The sequence below is a fragment of the Plecotus auritus genome, assembly GCF_963455305.1.
Source record: "Plecotus auritus genome assembly, chromosome: 7".
Taxonomy (NCBI): Eukaryota; Metazoa; Chordata; class Mammalia; order Chiroptera; family Vespertilionidae; genus Plecotus; species Plecotus auritus.
In genome coordinates this window covers 73198510-73213601 of record NC_137774.1, presented here as the reverse complement: position 1 = coordinate 73213601, position 15092 = coordinate 73198510, and the positions used below count along the sequence as shown (strand labels likewise).

The 15092-nt window shown below is 51.6% G+C and overlaps 1 protein-coding gene across 2 annotated transcripts in view; it reads left to right on the top strand.

Annotated features, from left to right (window-relative positions):
* The window catches only part of LOC308254845 (coronin-7), a 63213-nt gene that overhangs the window by 20388 nt on the left and 27733 nt on the right, over positions 1-15092 (top strand). For both annotated transcript variants that reach the window (XM_080681323.1, XM_080681322.1), the window contains 3 exons: positions 4721-4771; positions 11384-11470; positions 11931-12013. In XM_080681323.1, coding sequence (XP_080537449.1) covers positions 4721-4771; positions 11384-11470; positions 11931-12013 — 221 coding nt within the window. The remainder of the gene's footprint in view (positions 1-4720; positions 4772-11383; positions 11471-11930; positions 12014-15092) is intronic.

Here is a 15092-nt window from a genome sequence, read left to right as displayed (position 1 = left end):
TTTCTTTTACTCTGTTGATTGTGTTCTTTGATTATAACAAAAGTTAAGCTTGATGTAGTACCACTTGTCTGTTTTTACTTTTGTTCCCTATGCTTTGGTATTATAACTAAGAAACCATTACCAAGTCCAACATCATGAAACTTTTCCCCTATGTTTTCTTCTAGGAGTTTTATGGTTTGGGCTATTAGCTATTTCTTGTTATCACTGAACTAGAGGCCCAGTGCACAAATTCGTGAATGGGTGGGGTACAGCTGGCCCAGCCCCAATTAGCAGATAGGGGCTGGGCCTGTTGGGAGGAGACAGTGGGAGGTTGGCCGGTTGGCTCACCCTGATTGGAGCCTGATTGGGGCTGGGCCGCAGGCGATTGGCCAGTGGGCCCTGCCCCCAATTAGGGTGGGGGACCTACTAGGGGCAGGGCCAGCCATGGGGGGGTCTGTGGGTGGTGGGCCAGCCGGCCCCATCCCTGATTGGGGCCCGATTGGGGGGCGGAGCTGGCTGGGGGGAGGGGCCGCAGGCCAATCGGGGTGGTGGGGGCTGATGGGGGGGGGGTGAGGCTGGCTATGGTGAGGGGCTGTGGGTAGTGGGCCAGCCGGCCCCATCCCTGATTGGGGCCCGATTGGGGGGCGGAGCTGGCTGGGGGGAGGGGCCGCAGGCCAATCGGGGTGGTGGGGGCTGATGTGGGGGGGGGGGTGAGGCTGGCCATGGTGAGGGGCTGTGGGTGGTGGGCCAGCCGGCCCCTTACCAAAATGAGGTGGGGAGGGCCAATCAGGGGCCAGCAACTTGGGGGAGGGCCCATGGGTGGTTGGCCGGCCAGTCCTGCCCCTGATTGGAGTGGGGGGGGGCGATCAGGGGCAGAGCTGGCTGGGAGGAGGGGCCATGGGCCAATCGGGGTAATGGGGGCCCATCTGGGGCGGGGCAGGCTGGGGGGAGGGGCTGCAAGAGTTGACTGGCCAGCCCCACCCCCTAATGGGGTAGGGGGGGCGATCAGGGGCAGTGCCAGCTGGGGGAAGGGCCTGTGGGCCAATGGGGGTGTTGGGGGTCCATTGGGGGTGGGGCTGGCCGGGGGGAGGGGCTGCAGGGAGGTTGGCCAGCTGGCCCCACCTCCTGATTGGGCTGGTTTGCTGGCTGCAGTGGGCGTCATAGCGACCAGTCGTTCAGGTCATTTCAGCGTTCTGGTCGCTGGCTTTTTATATATATATAGATAATACTCCATTATGTGAATGTACCACAATGTATTTATTCACCTACTGGGGGTATCTTGGTTGCTTTCAATTTTTTGCAGTTATTATTAAATTGCTATAAACATTTATGTGGACTTAAGTTTTAACACATCTGGGTAAATACTTTAAGAGACAATTGCTGGATCATATGGTAAGAGTATTATTTGCTTTGTAAGAAACTGCCAAACTGTCTTCCAAAGTGTCTGCATGATTTTGCATTCCCATCAGCAGCAAATGAGAGTTCCTGTTGCTCCACATCATCCTTAGCATTTAGTATCTTCATTTTTTTTTAAATTTTAGCTATTCTAGTAGGTGTGTAATTGTAACACATGGTTGTTTAAATTTACAGTTCTCTAATGAGATGTGATGTTAAGCATTTAAAAAACTATTTTTATTGATTTCAGAGAGAAAGGGAGAGGGAGAGAGAGAAACATTAATGATGAGAGAGACTCATTGATTGGGTGCCTCCTGCATTACCCCCACTGGGGATCAAGCCCTCAACCCGAGCATGTGCCTTTGACCAGAATTGAATCCAGGACTTTTCAGTCCACAGTCAACGCCCTATCCACTGAGCCAAACCAGCTAGGGCAAGCATTTTTTATATGTCCATTATTCATCTGTGTATCTTTTTTGGTGAGGTGTCTATTCAAATCTTTGCCCTTTTTAAACTGGGTTGCTTGTTTTCTTATTTTTGAATTTTAAGTGTTTTTGTATATTTTGGATATAAATTGTTTCTCAGATAATGTGCTTTGCAAATATTTTCTCCCAGTTTGCGGCTTGTCTTTTCATTTTTAAAAAAATGTATTTTATTGATTTTTTGCAGAGAGGAAGGGAGAGGGATAGAGAGTTAGAAACATCGATGAGAGAGAAACATCGATTCAGCTGCCTCCTGCACACTCTCCACTGTTGATGTGCCCGCAACCAAGGTACATGCCCTTGACCGGAATCGAACCTGGGACCCTTCAGTCCACAGGCAGACGCTCTATCCACTGAGCCAAACCAGTTAGGGCTCTTTTCATTTTCTTAACAGTATCTTTTGCAGAGCAGAAGTTTTTCATTTTAATCAAGCCCAATTTATTACTATTTATTTCATAGATAATACTTTTGGTGTTGTAACTAAGTAGTCATTGCCAAATGCCAGGTCACCTAGATTTTCTCCTAAATTATCTTCTAGAGGTTTTATAGGTTTGCTTTTTACAATTAGGTCTGTGATCCATTTTGAGTTAATTTTTTAAAATATATATTTATTGATTTCAGAGAGTAAGGGAGAGAGATAGAAACATCAATGATGAGAGAGAATCACTGATTGGCTGCCTCCTGCACGCCCCATACTGGGGAGGGGTCGAGCCCACAACCCAGGTATGTTCCCTTGGTGGGAATCGAACCTGGGACCCTTAGTCCGCAGGCCAACACTCTATCCACTGAGCCAAACTGGCTAGCTTGAGTTAATTTTTATGAAAGGTGTGAAGTCTAAGTCTAGATTTATTTTTTGCATGTGGATGTCCAATTGTTCTAGTAACATTTGTTGAAAAGACTATTGTCTTTGCTCCTTTGTCAAAGATCAGTTGACTATATGGGATCTATTTCTGGGCTTTCTTTTCTACTCATTTAATCTGTTGAGTCTATTCTTAGGCCAGTACCACGTTGTCTTGATTGCTGTTGCTTTAGAGCAAATTCAGGTAGCATCAATTCTCTAACTTCGTTCTTTTCCTTTAATATTGAGTTGACTATTGTGAGTCTTTTGCCTGTCCATATAAACTTTAGAATCAGTTTGTTTATATCCACAATATAACTTGGAATTTTCATTGGGAATGCATTGAATCTATAGTTTAAGTTGGGAAGAACTGACATCTTGACAATATTGAGTCTTCCTGTCCATGAACATGGACTCTCTCTCTCTCCATTTATTTAGTTATTTGATTTTTTCATGGGAGTTCTATGGTATTCCTCATATAGATCCTGTACATATTTTGTTAGATTGATAGCTAAGTATTTCAATATTTTGGGTGCTATTGTAAATAGTATTGTGCTTTTAATTTCAAATTCCAGTTGTTCATTGCAGATTCATTGTTCAAAATATGAAAGTATGAATCCATAGTGATTGAAACAAAGTGGAACCATTTAAAAAGGAAAAGCTAATCAACCTCCACATCCCCCAGCCCTGGTACCCATCTTTAACACATGGCTTGTACTAGTTGACATCTTTCTCCTTGCTCAGCAAACTTGCAAAACCTATAAATACATGGTTAGAAAATAGGGAATTTTGTTTCTTTTTACCACAGTAGGATTGCATCATGCCATGTTATTCTGCATTTTCCTTTTAGCACTTAAGAATTTATCATGACTGCCCCAGCCAGATAGCTCAGTTGGTTGGAGCATTGTCCTGTTCACCAAAAAGGTGGTAGGTTGGATTTCCTGTCAGAGCACATACCTAGGTTGCAGGTTCGATTCTGGACAAGGGCCCATACGGAAGGCAGCTAATTGATGTTTGTTTGTTTTTTTGTTTTTTTTTTAAATATATTTTATTGCTATTTTACAGAGAGGAAGGGAGAGGGACAGAGAGCCAGAAACATCGACGAGAGAGAAACATCGATCAGCTGCCTCCTGCACACCTGCCACCAGGGATGTGCCCACAACCAAGGCACATGCCCCTGACCGGAATCGAACCCGGGACCCCTCAGTCCGCAGGCCGACGCTCCATCCACTGAGCCAAACCGGCCAGGGCAGCTAATCGATGTTTCTCTCTCACATCAATATGTCCCTTCCTCTCTCTCTCAAATCAATTAAAAAATAAAGAACTTGTCATGGCCACGCCTGCAAATAATGGATTCAGATTCTGCCCCCCCCCTCCCAGTTCTTTATGCACATATGTTTATGTATATACACACACACACGCAGATATAAAGTCCTTATATAGGTATAGGCATTTTATTTTTTTCCTTTTTGTCTGTTCCCATTGCCATCTTGGGGTAACCTAGAGCTGTGTGCTGAGTGATGGTTAAGATGTGTAAGCTCATCATCTTGGTTAGACATCAAATTTTTAAAATGTAGAAATGACATTGTCCCATGAGCCCCTCTGGGCCAGCACAGGGCTGGACACGTGTAGTAGCTGATAGCCTAGAGTTTTGTTCTGGGTCTCAGTTTCTCCATCTTTGAAGGGGTCATGGTGATAACACTGCCTCATGAGGTGGTTGGAAAGATGGGGAGAGATCCTGCATGTAACTTAGGAAATGTGAACTCTTCTCAGTGAGTTCTCTATTGTGAATGACTAAGGCAGGAAAAGGAGCCTGCCCCCTGTGGTGAGAAGGAGGAACCAGCCTGGGGATGGGTCTCCTAGTGCTGAATACTAGCCCTTATACTGAGGATCCCACTCCTCAGTATAAGGGCTAGTATTCAGCACTAGGAGACCCGTCAGAGCCTGGGATCCAGGAGACAGGCTGGCCCCCAGGGACCCAGCCCACCCTAATTGCACTCTTGTTGCCTCCTCTTTGCTTTTCCAGGACAAGCAGCTGAGGATCTTTGACCCCAGAGCAAAGCCTGAGGCCTCCCAGGTGAGTTGTGTGGGCAGCAGGGCTTGGTTGAGGCCCCAGTGGCTCCAACATGAACAGGCAGGGGCAGGTTCAGCCTCCTGGTCGATAGATTCTGCCACACCCTGTGCCCCTGGCCAAGGCCCATTGGGTGGGTGTGGGTCACCTCAGAGGTGGGCTCCAGCTCTTTCCGAGAAGCATATTCTGGGTCCTGGGAGGGTCTGGCTTTGATCTCAGGGTGGGGCACAGCCAGGCTGCCCACAGGCCTTCACTAGAGGTGTCCTGTGGCTTCAGGAAAATAATTTGAGATTCCAGCTTCATCTCCTTTAAGACCCTCATCCTCACCCACCCTTCCTGGCATGGCCAGCAGAGGCTAGCCACAGAGGAACCAAAAGACCCAGTGCTGCCATCTGTACCCCTCTAGTCACATAGCAGGCAGACCCTAAGTCTTTGTCCAGGGTCTGTGGGCTGTGCTGGGGGCCTGCCTGATCTGAGGGACACAGTAATGAGCCTGTTTGGTTTTGTCAATAGACATGCATGAGGTGTGTGTGGCCCTATGAGTTCTGAGTGGGAAGGCTGGCCCTGGGAAGGCTATAGGCATTGAGCCACTTCAGAATCATTCCTTCATTCTATAGCAGCTTGGTGCCAAGCTTGGAATACTCTTTGGTGAATGAGCCACACACATGGGGTACTTGCCCAGGGGCTTCTCTTGCTGACGCAGTTTAGTGCTTCCCTGAGGAAATGGCTCGGAGCTGAGGCCTGAGTGGTGCAAAGGGGACAACCAGCCAGAGGTGGGACGAGCTCGTTCCAGGAGTGAGGGCCACGGAGGAGAGCCAGGGCCCATGGTGAAGGGCCTCTCACCTTTGCTGTAGGAAGCCATTAGAGAGTTTTAAGCATAAATGAGCGGATTTACATTTTGTAAAAGATTTTTTTAAAAAGAGTTGAGGGGGTATGTACTTTTTAAAGGATTTTTCTAGAAGCTGAGGAGACTTCTTCCCTGGGAAAGGTAAAATTCAAGGCCCTGCTGCTAGCTCGGGAGAAACTCTCCAGCGAAGCCCCAGTCTCATCACAGATGTCTGGTCTCCATTTCTAGAGCTTGTTTCCCCACCTAAGTGGAGGAAAGGATAATTCACCAGCTTAAACCCAACCAGCTATGGGCCCTGGCACCCCTCCCCCCAACACACACATACACAGGTGTGCCCACACAATCCCCCTCACTAGCCATTTGCAACTTTTTGCCCAAGACCATCCAGTCAGTTCCGCTTCTGGCTGGCTGAAGACCAAAAGGAGGCCCTGCCCTGACAGGTGAACCAAGCTGGGCAGGAGTGGTTTTAGCACTCCCCTCCCCCAGGCCGTGCCTCTGTGGCTGGTGGGGATAGCTGAATCTGAGTCTTAGGGCAGTGAGTGTGTGAGCAGTGAGCTTCACTGTAGTTTTCTGTGGCTAGTCTCCAAGCTTTTGCCTGGAAAGGGTGTCCCAGGCTCAGCTTGAAAGAGGAAGTCTGAAGCCCTGTTCCCCCAGCTTTCTCAGGTTGCCCTCTGCTACCCAAGGTTTTGGGGAACAGTGTGTGGCACCCCCATTCCTAACCTGACTGGGCATTGCCAGCTTCCCTGGCCTGAATGTTTTCTTCCTTTCCTTCATCTTCCTCCTCCTTTCCCTCCTCCTCCTTCTCATCTCCTTCTCATCCTTTTCCAGCAAGGAGGGAATGGTAATGGTGCTGAGGTAGAGATTCAGTGGCTGTTGTCCAAGGGGTTCCAAGTTCCTAGAAGAGGGAGGGAGAGATCTGGTTTTGGAGGGAGCCCCCATAAAGGGGCTTCTCAGTGAGGAGACCTGGGAAGAGCGTGGGTGGCTCCCACCCACTCCCTGCTGCTGGGACAGTGCCTGTGCTGGTGTGGGGGCAGTGGGCCTGGAATGCTGCCTGTGCATGGCCCTGCCCCCCTACTTCCGCCCAGGGCATCTGGCCCACACCTGGCTTCTATTAGGAAAACCGCTGCTGGCGGCCAGGATTGGTGTGAGCCGAGGGGCCAGCTCCAGGAATAGGCCTTCTGGGAACACCATCTCCTGAGATCCTCTTTCCCCACTAGAGGGGAGCGTTTGCTGGAGGAGGGGGTCAGGGAAGGAAATTGCCCTTGGTCCAACTTTTGTCCTCCCTGCTCCAGTGGCTGTCCCCACAGCCTGGAAGCTGGTTGGGGAGGCCTGGGAGTCCTTCCTTTGCTGCCTTTTTTGGACCCTGTATCTGGCTTGGAGCAGGGGATGCTTGGGCAGCTCCCTCCTATTCGCATGCCCTACTTTGTTTTTAGATTACACTTATTATGTCCCAGGCCTTTGGCATGAACCACCTCCTTCCACCCACCACCGCCTTCCACCCTTATGACTCGCCTATGAAGTCTGCACTTTGATCATTTCTGCCCCAAGATCACACAGCTGAGTAGCAGAGGCAGGCATGGTCTGGGAGCCCCTGGAGCCCTCTGCTGTCCCTTCCCTATGCCAGAGCCCAGGTCGGGGTGTGTGAGTCCCTGAAAACATGGGTGTGCCATGGGAAGTATCGGCCCACAGCTGAGGGGGTGTCCAGGGAATAGTGAGGCTTTAGTACCCTGTCAGGGAGTGGGGCTGAGACAAGCCCTCTAACCCAGGGGTGGGCAAACTTTTTGACTCGAGGGCCACAATAGGTTCTTAAACTGGACCGGAGGGCCGGAACAAAAGCATGGATGGAGTGTTTGTGTGAACTAATATAAATTCAAAGTAAAGGAGCGGAGGGGAGAGCAAGAGAACCCTCCGCTCTTTCGACTCCGCGGGCGGGATAGAACAGCTGAACGGGCCGGATTCGGCCCGCGGGCTGTAGTTTGCCCACGGATGCTAACCTCTGGTGTGGGCAGGTGGACCTGTACCTTCTGAGCACCCCTCTGTGTTGGACAGGCCTGGGAGAAGGGCACCTAGAGCCCAATACTGAGCCTAGCTGTGGAGGAGCATGGGTGAATGGGGTGGGTGTCTTACCACTGGAGAAGGTCCTCTCACCCGAGAAGGGAGCCCAGGTGAGAGGGAAACCCCCAAGGCCTGGCCTGCAGGCTTGGGATTACCACCAGTGGCTTCCCCCTGGGCCTCCTTTTACAGGGCTGGAGCTTGGGTTAGCTGGATGCCTGGGTCCCAGCTGCAGCCTCCCTGCTGCCCCAGGAGATTGAGAATCTGAGGATCTGGAAAGAAGGCTTCTCTTCCCTGAGTCCCACTGAGGTCCTCGAAGAACTTGCTTTTTTTTTCTTTTAATTGACCTCAGAGAGGAAGGGAGAGGGAGAAAGAGACGGAAACATCAATGATGAGAGAGAATCATCGATCGGCTGCCCCTTGCATGCCCCACACTGAGGACTGAGCCTGCAACCCAGGCATGTGCCCTGACCGGGAATCGAACCATGACCTCCCGGTTCATATGTCGACGCTCACGCCACTGAGCCACGCTGGCCGCGTGAACTTGCGATTTTTGAAAATGAAAGTCACACCCCTGATCAGGAGATAGAGGAGATGGGAGGGGGTCAGTGGCTTTCCCTTCCCCACCCATGGCCCCTGGGAAGACGGAACTGGGTGTGCCCACGGTGGGCACTCTGGGCTCAGCCTAAGCTCTTACCTTGTCTTCACTTCCTGGTTTGGAAACTAGAAGGTGCAAGTGGAAAGCTGCAGGGCAAGCGGGACTCACCAGCCCACTCTGCCCAACCCAACTTTCTGGGCCCAGGTACCTGTTTCCTCCAGTGGGAGTTCAAGGACATTTGTTGGATATCCAAGGTGGCCCAGACGCAGCCAGGACCCTGGGCTTTTTGTGACCCAGGCTCTGCTGCCTTCTAGCTGTGGCTCTGTCTCCTCTCCTGTCTTTACCTCAGGTTACTCTTGCATAGATAGAGAGCAATAACCATGGACTTAGCCCACAGTGGCAGGGGGCTCAAATAACCAACAGATGACTTGGGGCAGATAGCTTCCGCTCTCTGGGCTTCTGGTTTCTCCATGTGTACATAGGAAGGGGGGGGTTCAGGCTAAGGTATGTTCCAACCCCAACCTGTGCCTTTGAATGAAAAACCAATCCGTCACTGTCTGAGGACTCTGCTGGCTGGGTGTCACCTCCTCTCCCTTGCTTCCACCCATCTACCCTCTGCACTGGGCCCTTTGCTTTCCTAGGCCCCCTGCACTTCTGGCATGGCTCACACCTGCTGATCCTTCATGTCTTAACTCAAATGTTACCTTAAATCTATTTCTCTCAATTATACTCTTTAAAAAGATATATATATATATATATATATATATATATATATATATATATATATATTTATGTGGGTTTTTTTGTTTTGTTTTGTTTCCAGAGAGGAATGGAGAGGGAGTGAGAGATAGAAACATCAATAATGAGAGAGAATGATCGACTGGCTGCCTCCTGCACACTCCCCACTGGGGATTGAGCCTGAAACCTGGGCAGGTGACCTGACCGGGAATCCAACCATGACCTCTTGGTTCATAGGTGGATAATCAACTGCTGGGCTACACCGGCTGGACTCAATCATCCTCTTATTGTACTCTATGTTTTAAAATAATGCACATTAGACACTGAGCACACTTCACCACTATTAACACTCCTTGAAACTACCCTCCATAGTAGGTCCCACTCAGGTGCTCATTTTACAGATAAGAAAACTGAGGCACAGAGACGTTGAGTATCTCATACTGGGATGAGGCCCTCAGTGGCCCGGCAAGGTTTTCACCCAGGCAGTCTGACTCCAAATCTTGCAACCTTAATCTCCACCTTACCTTTTTGTGGCATTTGTAATAAAATATGGTGATATAGTTTGTTTGGTTCACATATGTCTCCTGACTTGTGTATGCTATGAGTTTGGAGATCTTTTCTGTTCACCATGACCCAGTACCTACTGTAGTGTGCAGCTCAAATGCTTGTATTGAGGAAAAAATTAGCAGTCCTGCTTCACCCAAGTACATGACTGTTCATCTGAGATCTGTTTGGTCCACCATCAGCTCCTAGCATAGTGCTTCCCATGTCTATTGAATGAATGGTGTTCAGATGCATTGTGAGCCATCCGGTTTGCTGCTTACATATGGGGTATTTGCATGCTGTTGAGAGGACGAGAGCCCATGTGACACTTCTGACCTACTCTCTAGAGCAGTGGTTCTCAGCCTTTCTAATGCCGCGACCCTTTAATACAGTTCCTCATGTTGTGGTGACCCCCAACCATAAAATTATTTTCGTTGCTACTTCATAACTATAATTTTGCTACTATTAATGAATCGTAATGTAAATATCTGTGTTTTCCGGTGGTCTTAGGCGACCCTGCTAGCGGTTCTCAACTGTTGAGAATCGCTGCTGTAGAGCCTAAGACCATCAGAAAACACAGATATTTACATTACGATTCATTAACAGTAGCAAAATTACAGTTATGAAGTAGCAACGAAAATAATTTTATGGTTGGGGGTCACCACAACATGAGGAACTGTATTAAAGGGTCGCGGCATTAGAAAGGCTGAGAACCACTGCTCTAGGGTGTTGGGGATGGGGGTGACCTTCACCCTGACCCCACAGCTCCTTTTGTGTGGAGAGAGAGGGGTGTGGGTTACTGGTTCTCAGGCTCTAGCCTTGACTTCTCTGTGCCAGCTGTGGCTGGGTGGGAAATAAGCAGTGAGAAAAGCCCCTTGAATGATGCTGAGCTGTTTCCGATGGTCTCCCACGCTGGGGTCTGCCTCTGCGGGCTGGGGAGGGGGCTCTGGGCCAGCTCCTTACAGGCTGCCTCCCTCCCTCATTCATTCCCAAGGAGATCGTGGGAAGCTTGGAGGAAGCTGGCCACAGTTTGGGGTGAGCTATTTTTGGAAACAGGGTCTTTTGTCTCAGGCTCTAGAGGCCAGGGTGACTGGGAGGGAGCTGTTTGCATTTCCTCTGGCCTCTTGGACTCCCCCCATCTGGGCCCAGGGGACAGGGTTGCATATGGTATGAACTCAAGCCTCTCCTTCCTGGGTCCCAGTGAGCCTTCCAGCTGGCAGCTCTAGCACCATGGGAGGGCGAAGAGGGGCACTGCTGTGCCTCTCCAAGGACATTCCACAGAGCTTGGCACCAGGCCCTCTCCCCGGCCCCCTGGCAGCATCAGGAGGCAGCAGTAATTCTAGTAATCCCTTGATTTGCACAGCGCTTTGCAACAGGCCTGTTTCTCTCACATATAGTCTCAGTTGATCCTCTCGACAGCCCTGGGTAGTAGGCAGCCTGGGCAACATGAGCCCATGCATAAGTGAGAAAAATGAAATTCTGAGAGGGCACACAGGTCCCCAGAGCCTGGGGATGGTGACAAGCAGCTGAGTGCTACCTCCAGGACACCTGCAGGGGCAATGGCATGCTACCCTTCTGAGTCGCTGTAGCAAGGGGGCCTGATAGTGAGCAGGACAGCCTGGCAGTTCCCTTACGAGGAGGGAGACTGAGCCCAATCTGGGTGCAGGTCTGCTCTCTAGGTGCAGCACTGCCTTTAGCTGAGGTCCATCCTGTAGTGATATGAGGCTTCCCCAGTCTCTAACCAGCTCCCAGGGGCCCCGACCTGGCCCCTCCTTTCCTCTGTTAGGCTGTCAGGCTAGTGGCCCTGGGGAGGTTCAGTTTTCTCTCCTGCCTCCTGCAGAGCACACAGGCCCATGAGAACAGCAAGGATGGCCGGCTGGTGTGGACAGGCACCCAGGAGCACCTTGTGTCCACTGGATTCAACCAGGTAGGGCTCCTTGAAGGTGAGCAGGGACTCATACCAAGAGAGCAGGGATGAGGCCCACTGGGAGGCAGGGGCCGCAGGCTAGCTCTAGGCCTGTCCATATATGGCCCTGAGTACAGCTGGGTCTCAGAGCCCCAGGGGACCAACTGCTGCTGAAAACTGGTAGATTCCATTTGTAATAGCTAAGCCTGACCCTGGGAACTGTGGCAGCTCCCCCAGGGACCAGAGTCCATGGAGGGAAATGCCCCTTGTCCCTTGTCACCTAAGGGTTCTTAAAGGGGCAGGACCTGAAAACCCAAATACCTCCCTTCCTGGCATGCTTCCCCCCTACCACCACTGCCTTCTAAGCTCTTTCTGGGGCAAGTTCCTCTGTGCCAGGCTGTGTCCCTGGGCACTAGGTTCCTGGGGAGCCCTGGGGGCTGACAGACGGACCTCTGAGCCTCTCTCTGTCCCCTCCCCACAGATGCGTGAACATGAAGTGAAGCTGTGGGACACCCGACACTTCTCCAGCGCCCTCACCTCCCTCACCCTGGACACCTCACCTGGGTAGGAGCAGCCAGCATGTTGGGATGGACTGGGGGTGGGGTGGGGCAAGGGCCCAGACAATGTCTTGATTCCAAACCTGTGAATGGGCACCAATGCTAAGGGCTCCTAATGCGCCATGGCAGGGCCATCTGCAGAGTACAGGGCCCGATCCAGCTATAAGGGCTTTACCTGGCTCAGATCCTGTCAGAGAGATGGCTCATCACCGGAGTAGTCAGGGGGTGTCTGAGGATCCCCCTGGAGCTTCACCATCAGGGGATGGTGAGGCAGCCCAGAGTAGATGAATTAACCCAACTGACCCATCTCATGTGGCACTTAGTCATGGAGCAGACTTTTGGCCTGGGGACTCAGGTTGGTGTATTTTGGCCTTTGGGGAGGAGACTGTGACCTGGCGGATGTGTGGCTGGTCGACATGAGAATGCACTTGATTTTGCTATGGGTGTTTTGGGGGGCTGAGGGCCTAGGAGACCTAAGGCTACAATAGCAAGGTGGACTTGGGATGGATGTGGGGACAGATGAGCTGGCAGGTTTGGAAGCACAAAGAGCAGAGGGAGGCAAGCCTTGAACTTGTGGCTTTATGGGGCCTCCTCAGCCCTGGCTACATGCCCATCCCTTCTTGTCCTTGGTGAGGGGTATGCAAATGTACCTCATCCTTCCATCCTCCCAAGAAGTGTGCAGGAGGATATGTGGTGGTGCCCATGGGGCTCTGGGCTGAGCCCACTCGGTGCAGAGGCTCATTAAGTGCTGAGGAGTGACCCGTCCCTTCAGTCTACATGGACCCCAGGTACAGCTGAGGAAAGAGGCTTAGGAGTGTGGGAGACTAGCTGAGCTGGGATGGGAGGAAGCAGGGACCTGGCCCCTGTTCCAAAGCCTTAGCCTTGTTCAGCTATGACTCTCGGAGGGGCTTGCTGGGACCCTCAGCACCACCACCAGGCAGGGGCCTGCAAAGGTCAAAGCATGGAGATGCCTTGGTCCTTGGATATCCTGTAAGCCACTCCCTCTTCTGTTTCACAACTGGGAAAACTGAGTCACAGAGAGTGCTGTGACGTCTCCAAGTTCTAGGAGCAGCAAGGGCTGTGTCTGGGGTCTAAGTGCCATAAGAACTCCTGCCAGGGTGTTCCCTGGTTGAGTTTTCAGTGAAGGGATAAAGGTCAGGGTGGCATTGACCCTCCACTCCCATCCTCTGTCACAGCCCCTGGAGAGGCTAAAAAGCTTTGCAAATAAGGAAGGTGAGGCTGAGCGAGCTCCAGTGTCTTCCTTGGAATTACATTTGGGTGTGAGGCTTTTGCCTGCTCTGGGCCCTGGGGATTCAGAGGAGTCACTAGGACCCACATGCACTGGAGGAAATGGATCTCCCTGGGCTCTTTGCTCCATTTCCAGCATCCCCTCCTCTGGTGCAGATTCTTTACTGGCATCTTGTCCTCTTTGCTTCCCCTGGCCAGACAGCCCCTTCCCTACAGGCCCCCCGCCCCCCCAGCAGGGGGAGGGAGCTGGTCAACCTGGAAAAGGGACCCAGCACTAGCCGTTAAATGCTCCCCACCCACCACTTCCTGCCTTTCAGGCTCCACCATTGGCCTGTGAGGGGTTGCCCTCCCCCTGAAGAGCACCCCCACCCCACCCAGCTCTAGCATAGCCTCTGGAGGAGTTAACTGATGCCCAAACCCCACAGTACCATTGGCCAAGGCTGACCCTGTAATTATAGCAGTTAAGAATAGCCTTGTAGGGCCAGTGAGGCCTGGAATTTCTCAAATTACTCCCAGATGGGCCAGCCAGGCCAGTGTCCTGCCCCCTCCACCCTAGGTCCTGGCCCCTGCCTCCACACCGGGCCCACACCCTTGGCAGAGGAATTGGGACTCTCCAGTCCTCTACAAAGCTGGTGGACAACAGGGATGCATGCCAACCTACAGGCTGGCCTGAGAGGTGGCAGGTCCCCTGCCCCCCTCCCCCCCCCCACCGCCCAGGTTTCCTGGAAGCTAGAGACCTATACTGCCCTCCTGGGGTGTGGGAGCTGCTCAATGAACTGGACTGGAGATGAAAAGTGTATGGGTGGGCACGGCCATGGGCCTCCACTGGATGCCCTCAATTTCTTCACTGTTTGCATGTTTTCCATCTCAATTTAGGCAGAATGGTATATGTTCTCATAAGAGCAAGAGGGGTCCAGGGATCAGGCACCCAGCCTTCCCCAGCCTCTTCAAGGGAGAACCCAGGGCCCCACCCTCCCGGGGACCTCTGTCTCAGCTCCCTCTTTGTCATCCTCTTTGTCATCCCTGTCACTTGTGGAGTACACATCACTAAAAGGAGATGTGTCATGGTGGGAAGAGCAGGACACCAGCATCCTATCTGCAAAGCCAGATTCAGGCAGCAGGTCCATAGATGGCTGCCCTGCACTTCCTGTGTGTCTGGCCCATGCTTGGGCTAGTGTAGGGTGGAGGTGGGGGGGCCTGATGTAAGTGGAGGTGAGGGACTGGTGGATGTGGAGGTGGGGGACCTGGTACAGGTGGGGGACTGGTGGAGGTAGTGAGCCTGGTGGAGGTGGGGGGCTGGTGGAGGTTGGGGGTAGGTGGAGGTGGAGGGGGGGGAGCTGGTGGAGGTGAAGGTTGGGGGTTAGAAGGATCTGGTGATAAAGCAGCTTGTGCTCCATCCAGGAGACACATAAACACCACCTGTCCCAGGTTTGGTGCTTCTGGACTGGGTGAATGGTCAGGTGCCTGTGCTGTAGGCAAGTAGGGATTTTTCCCCTCCATGTTACTGAAGAGGCAGCTGAAGCCAGAGAAGTGGGTCCTCTGTTGAGATCATCCCAGCAACAAGCTTATGCAGGTTGGAGGTTGGGATTGGGTTTGCTTCTTCACACCGAAGTGTCCACCTCTGGCCAGACCCCTAACCCAAGCCCATTCATCAGCCAGAGGCACGAGGTCTGTTGGCTAAGAAACCTCCAAACCTGTAGAGAATGTTTGAGTTTATTTGAGCCAAACTGACGATAATTGCTGGGAAGCAAAACCTCAGCAGATTGAGAAAATGCTCTGGAGAATGACAATTCTACAGCTTATTTTATGCATTACAATCAAAGAAGTAAGGGGTTATA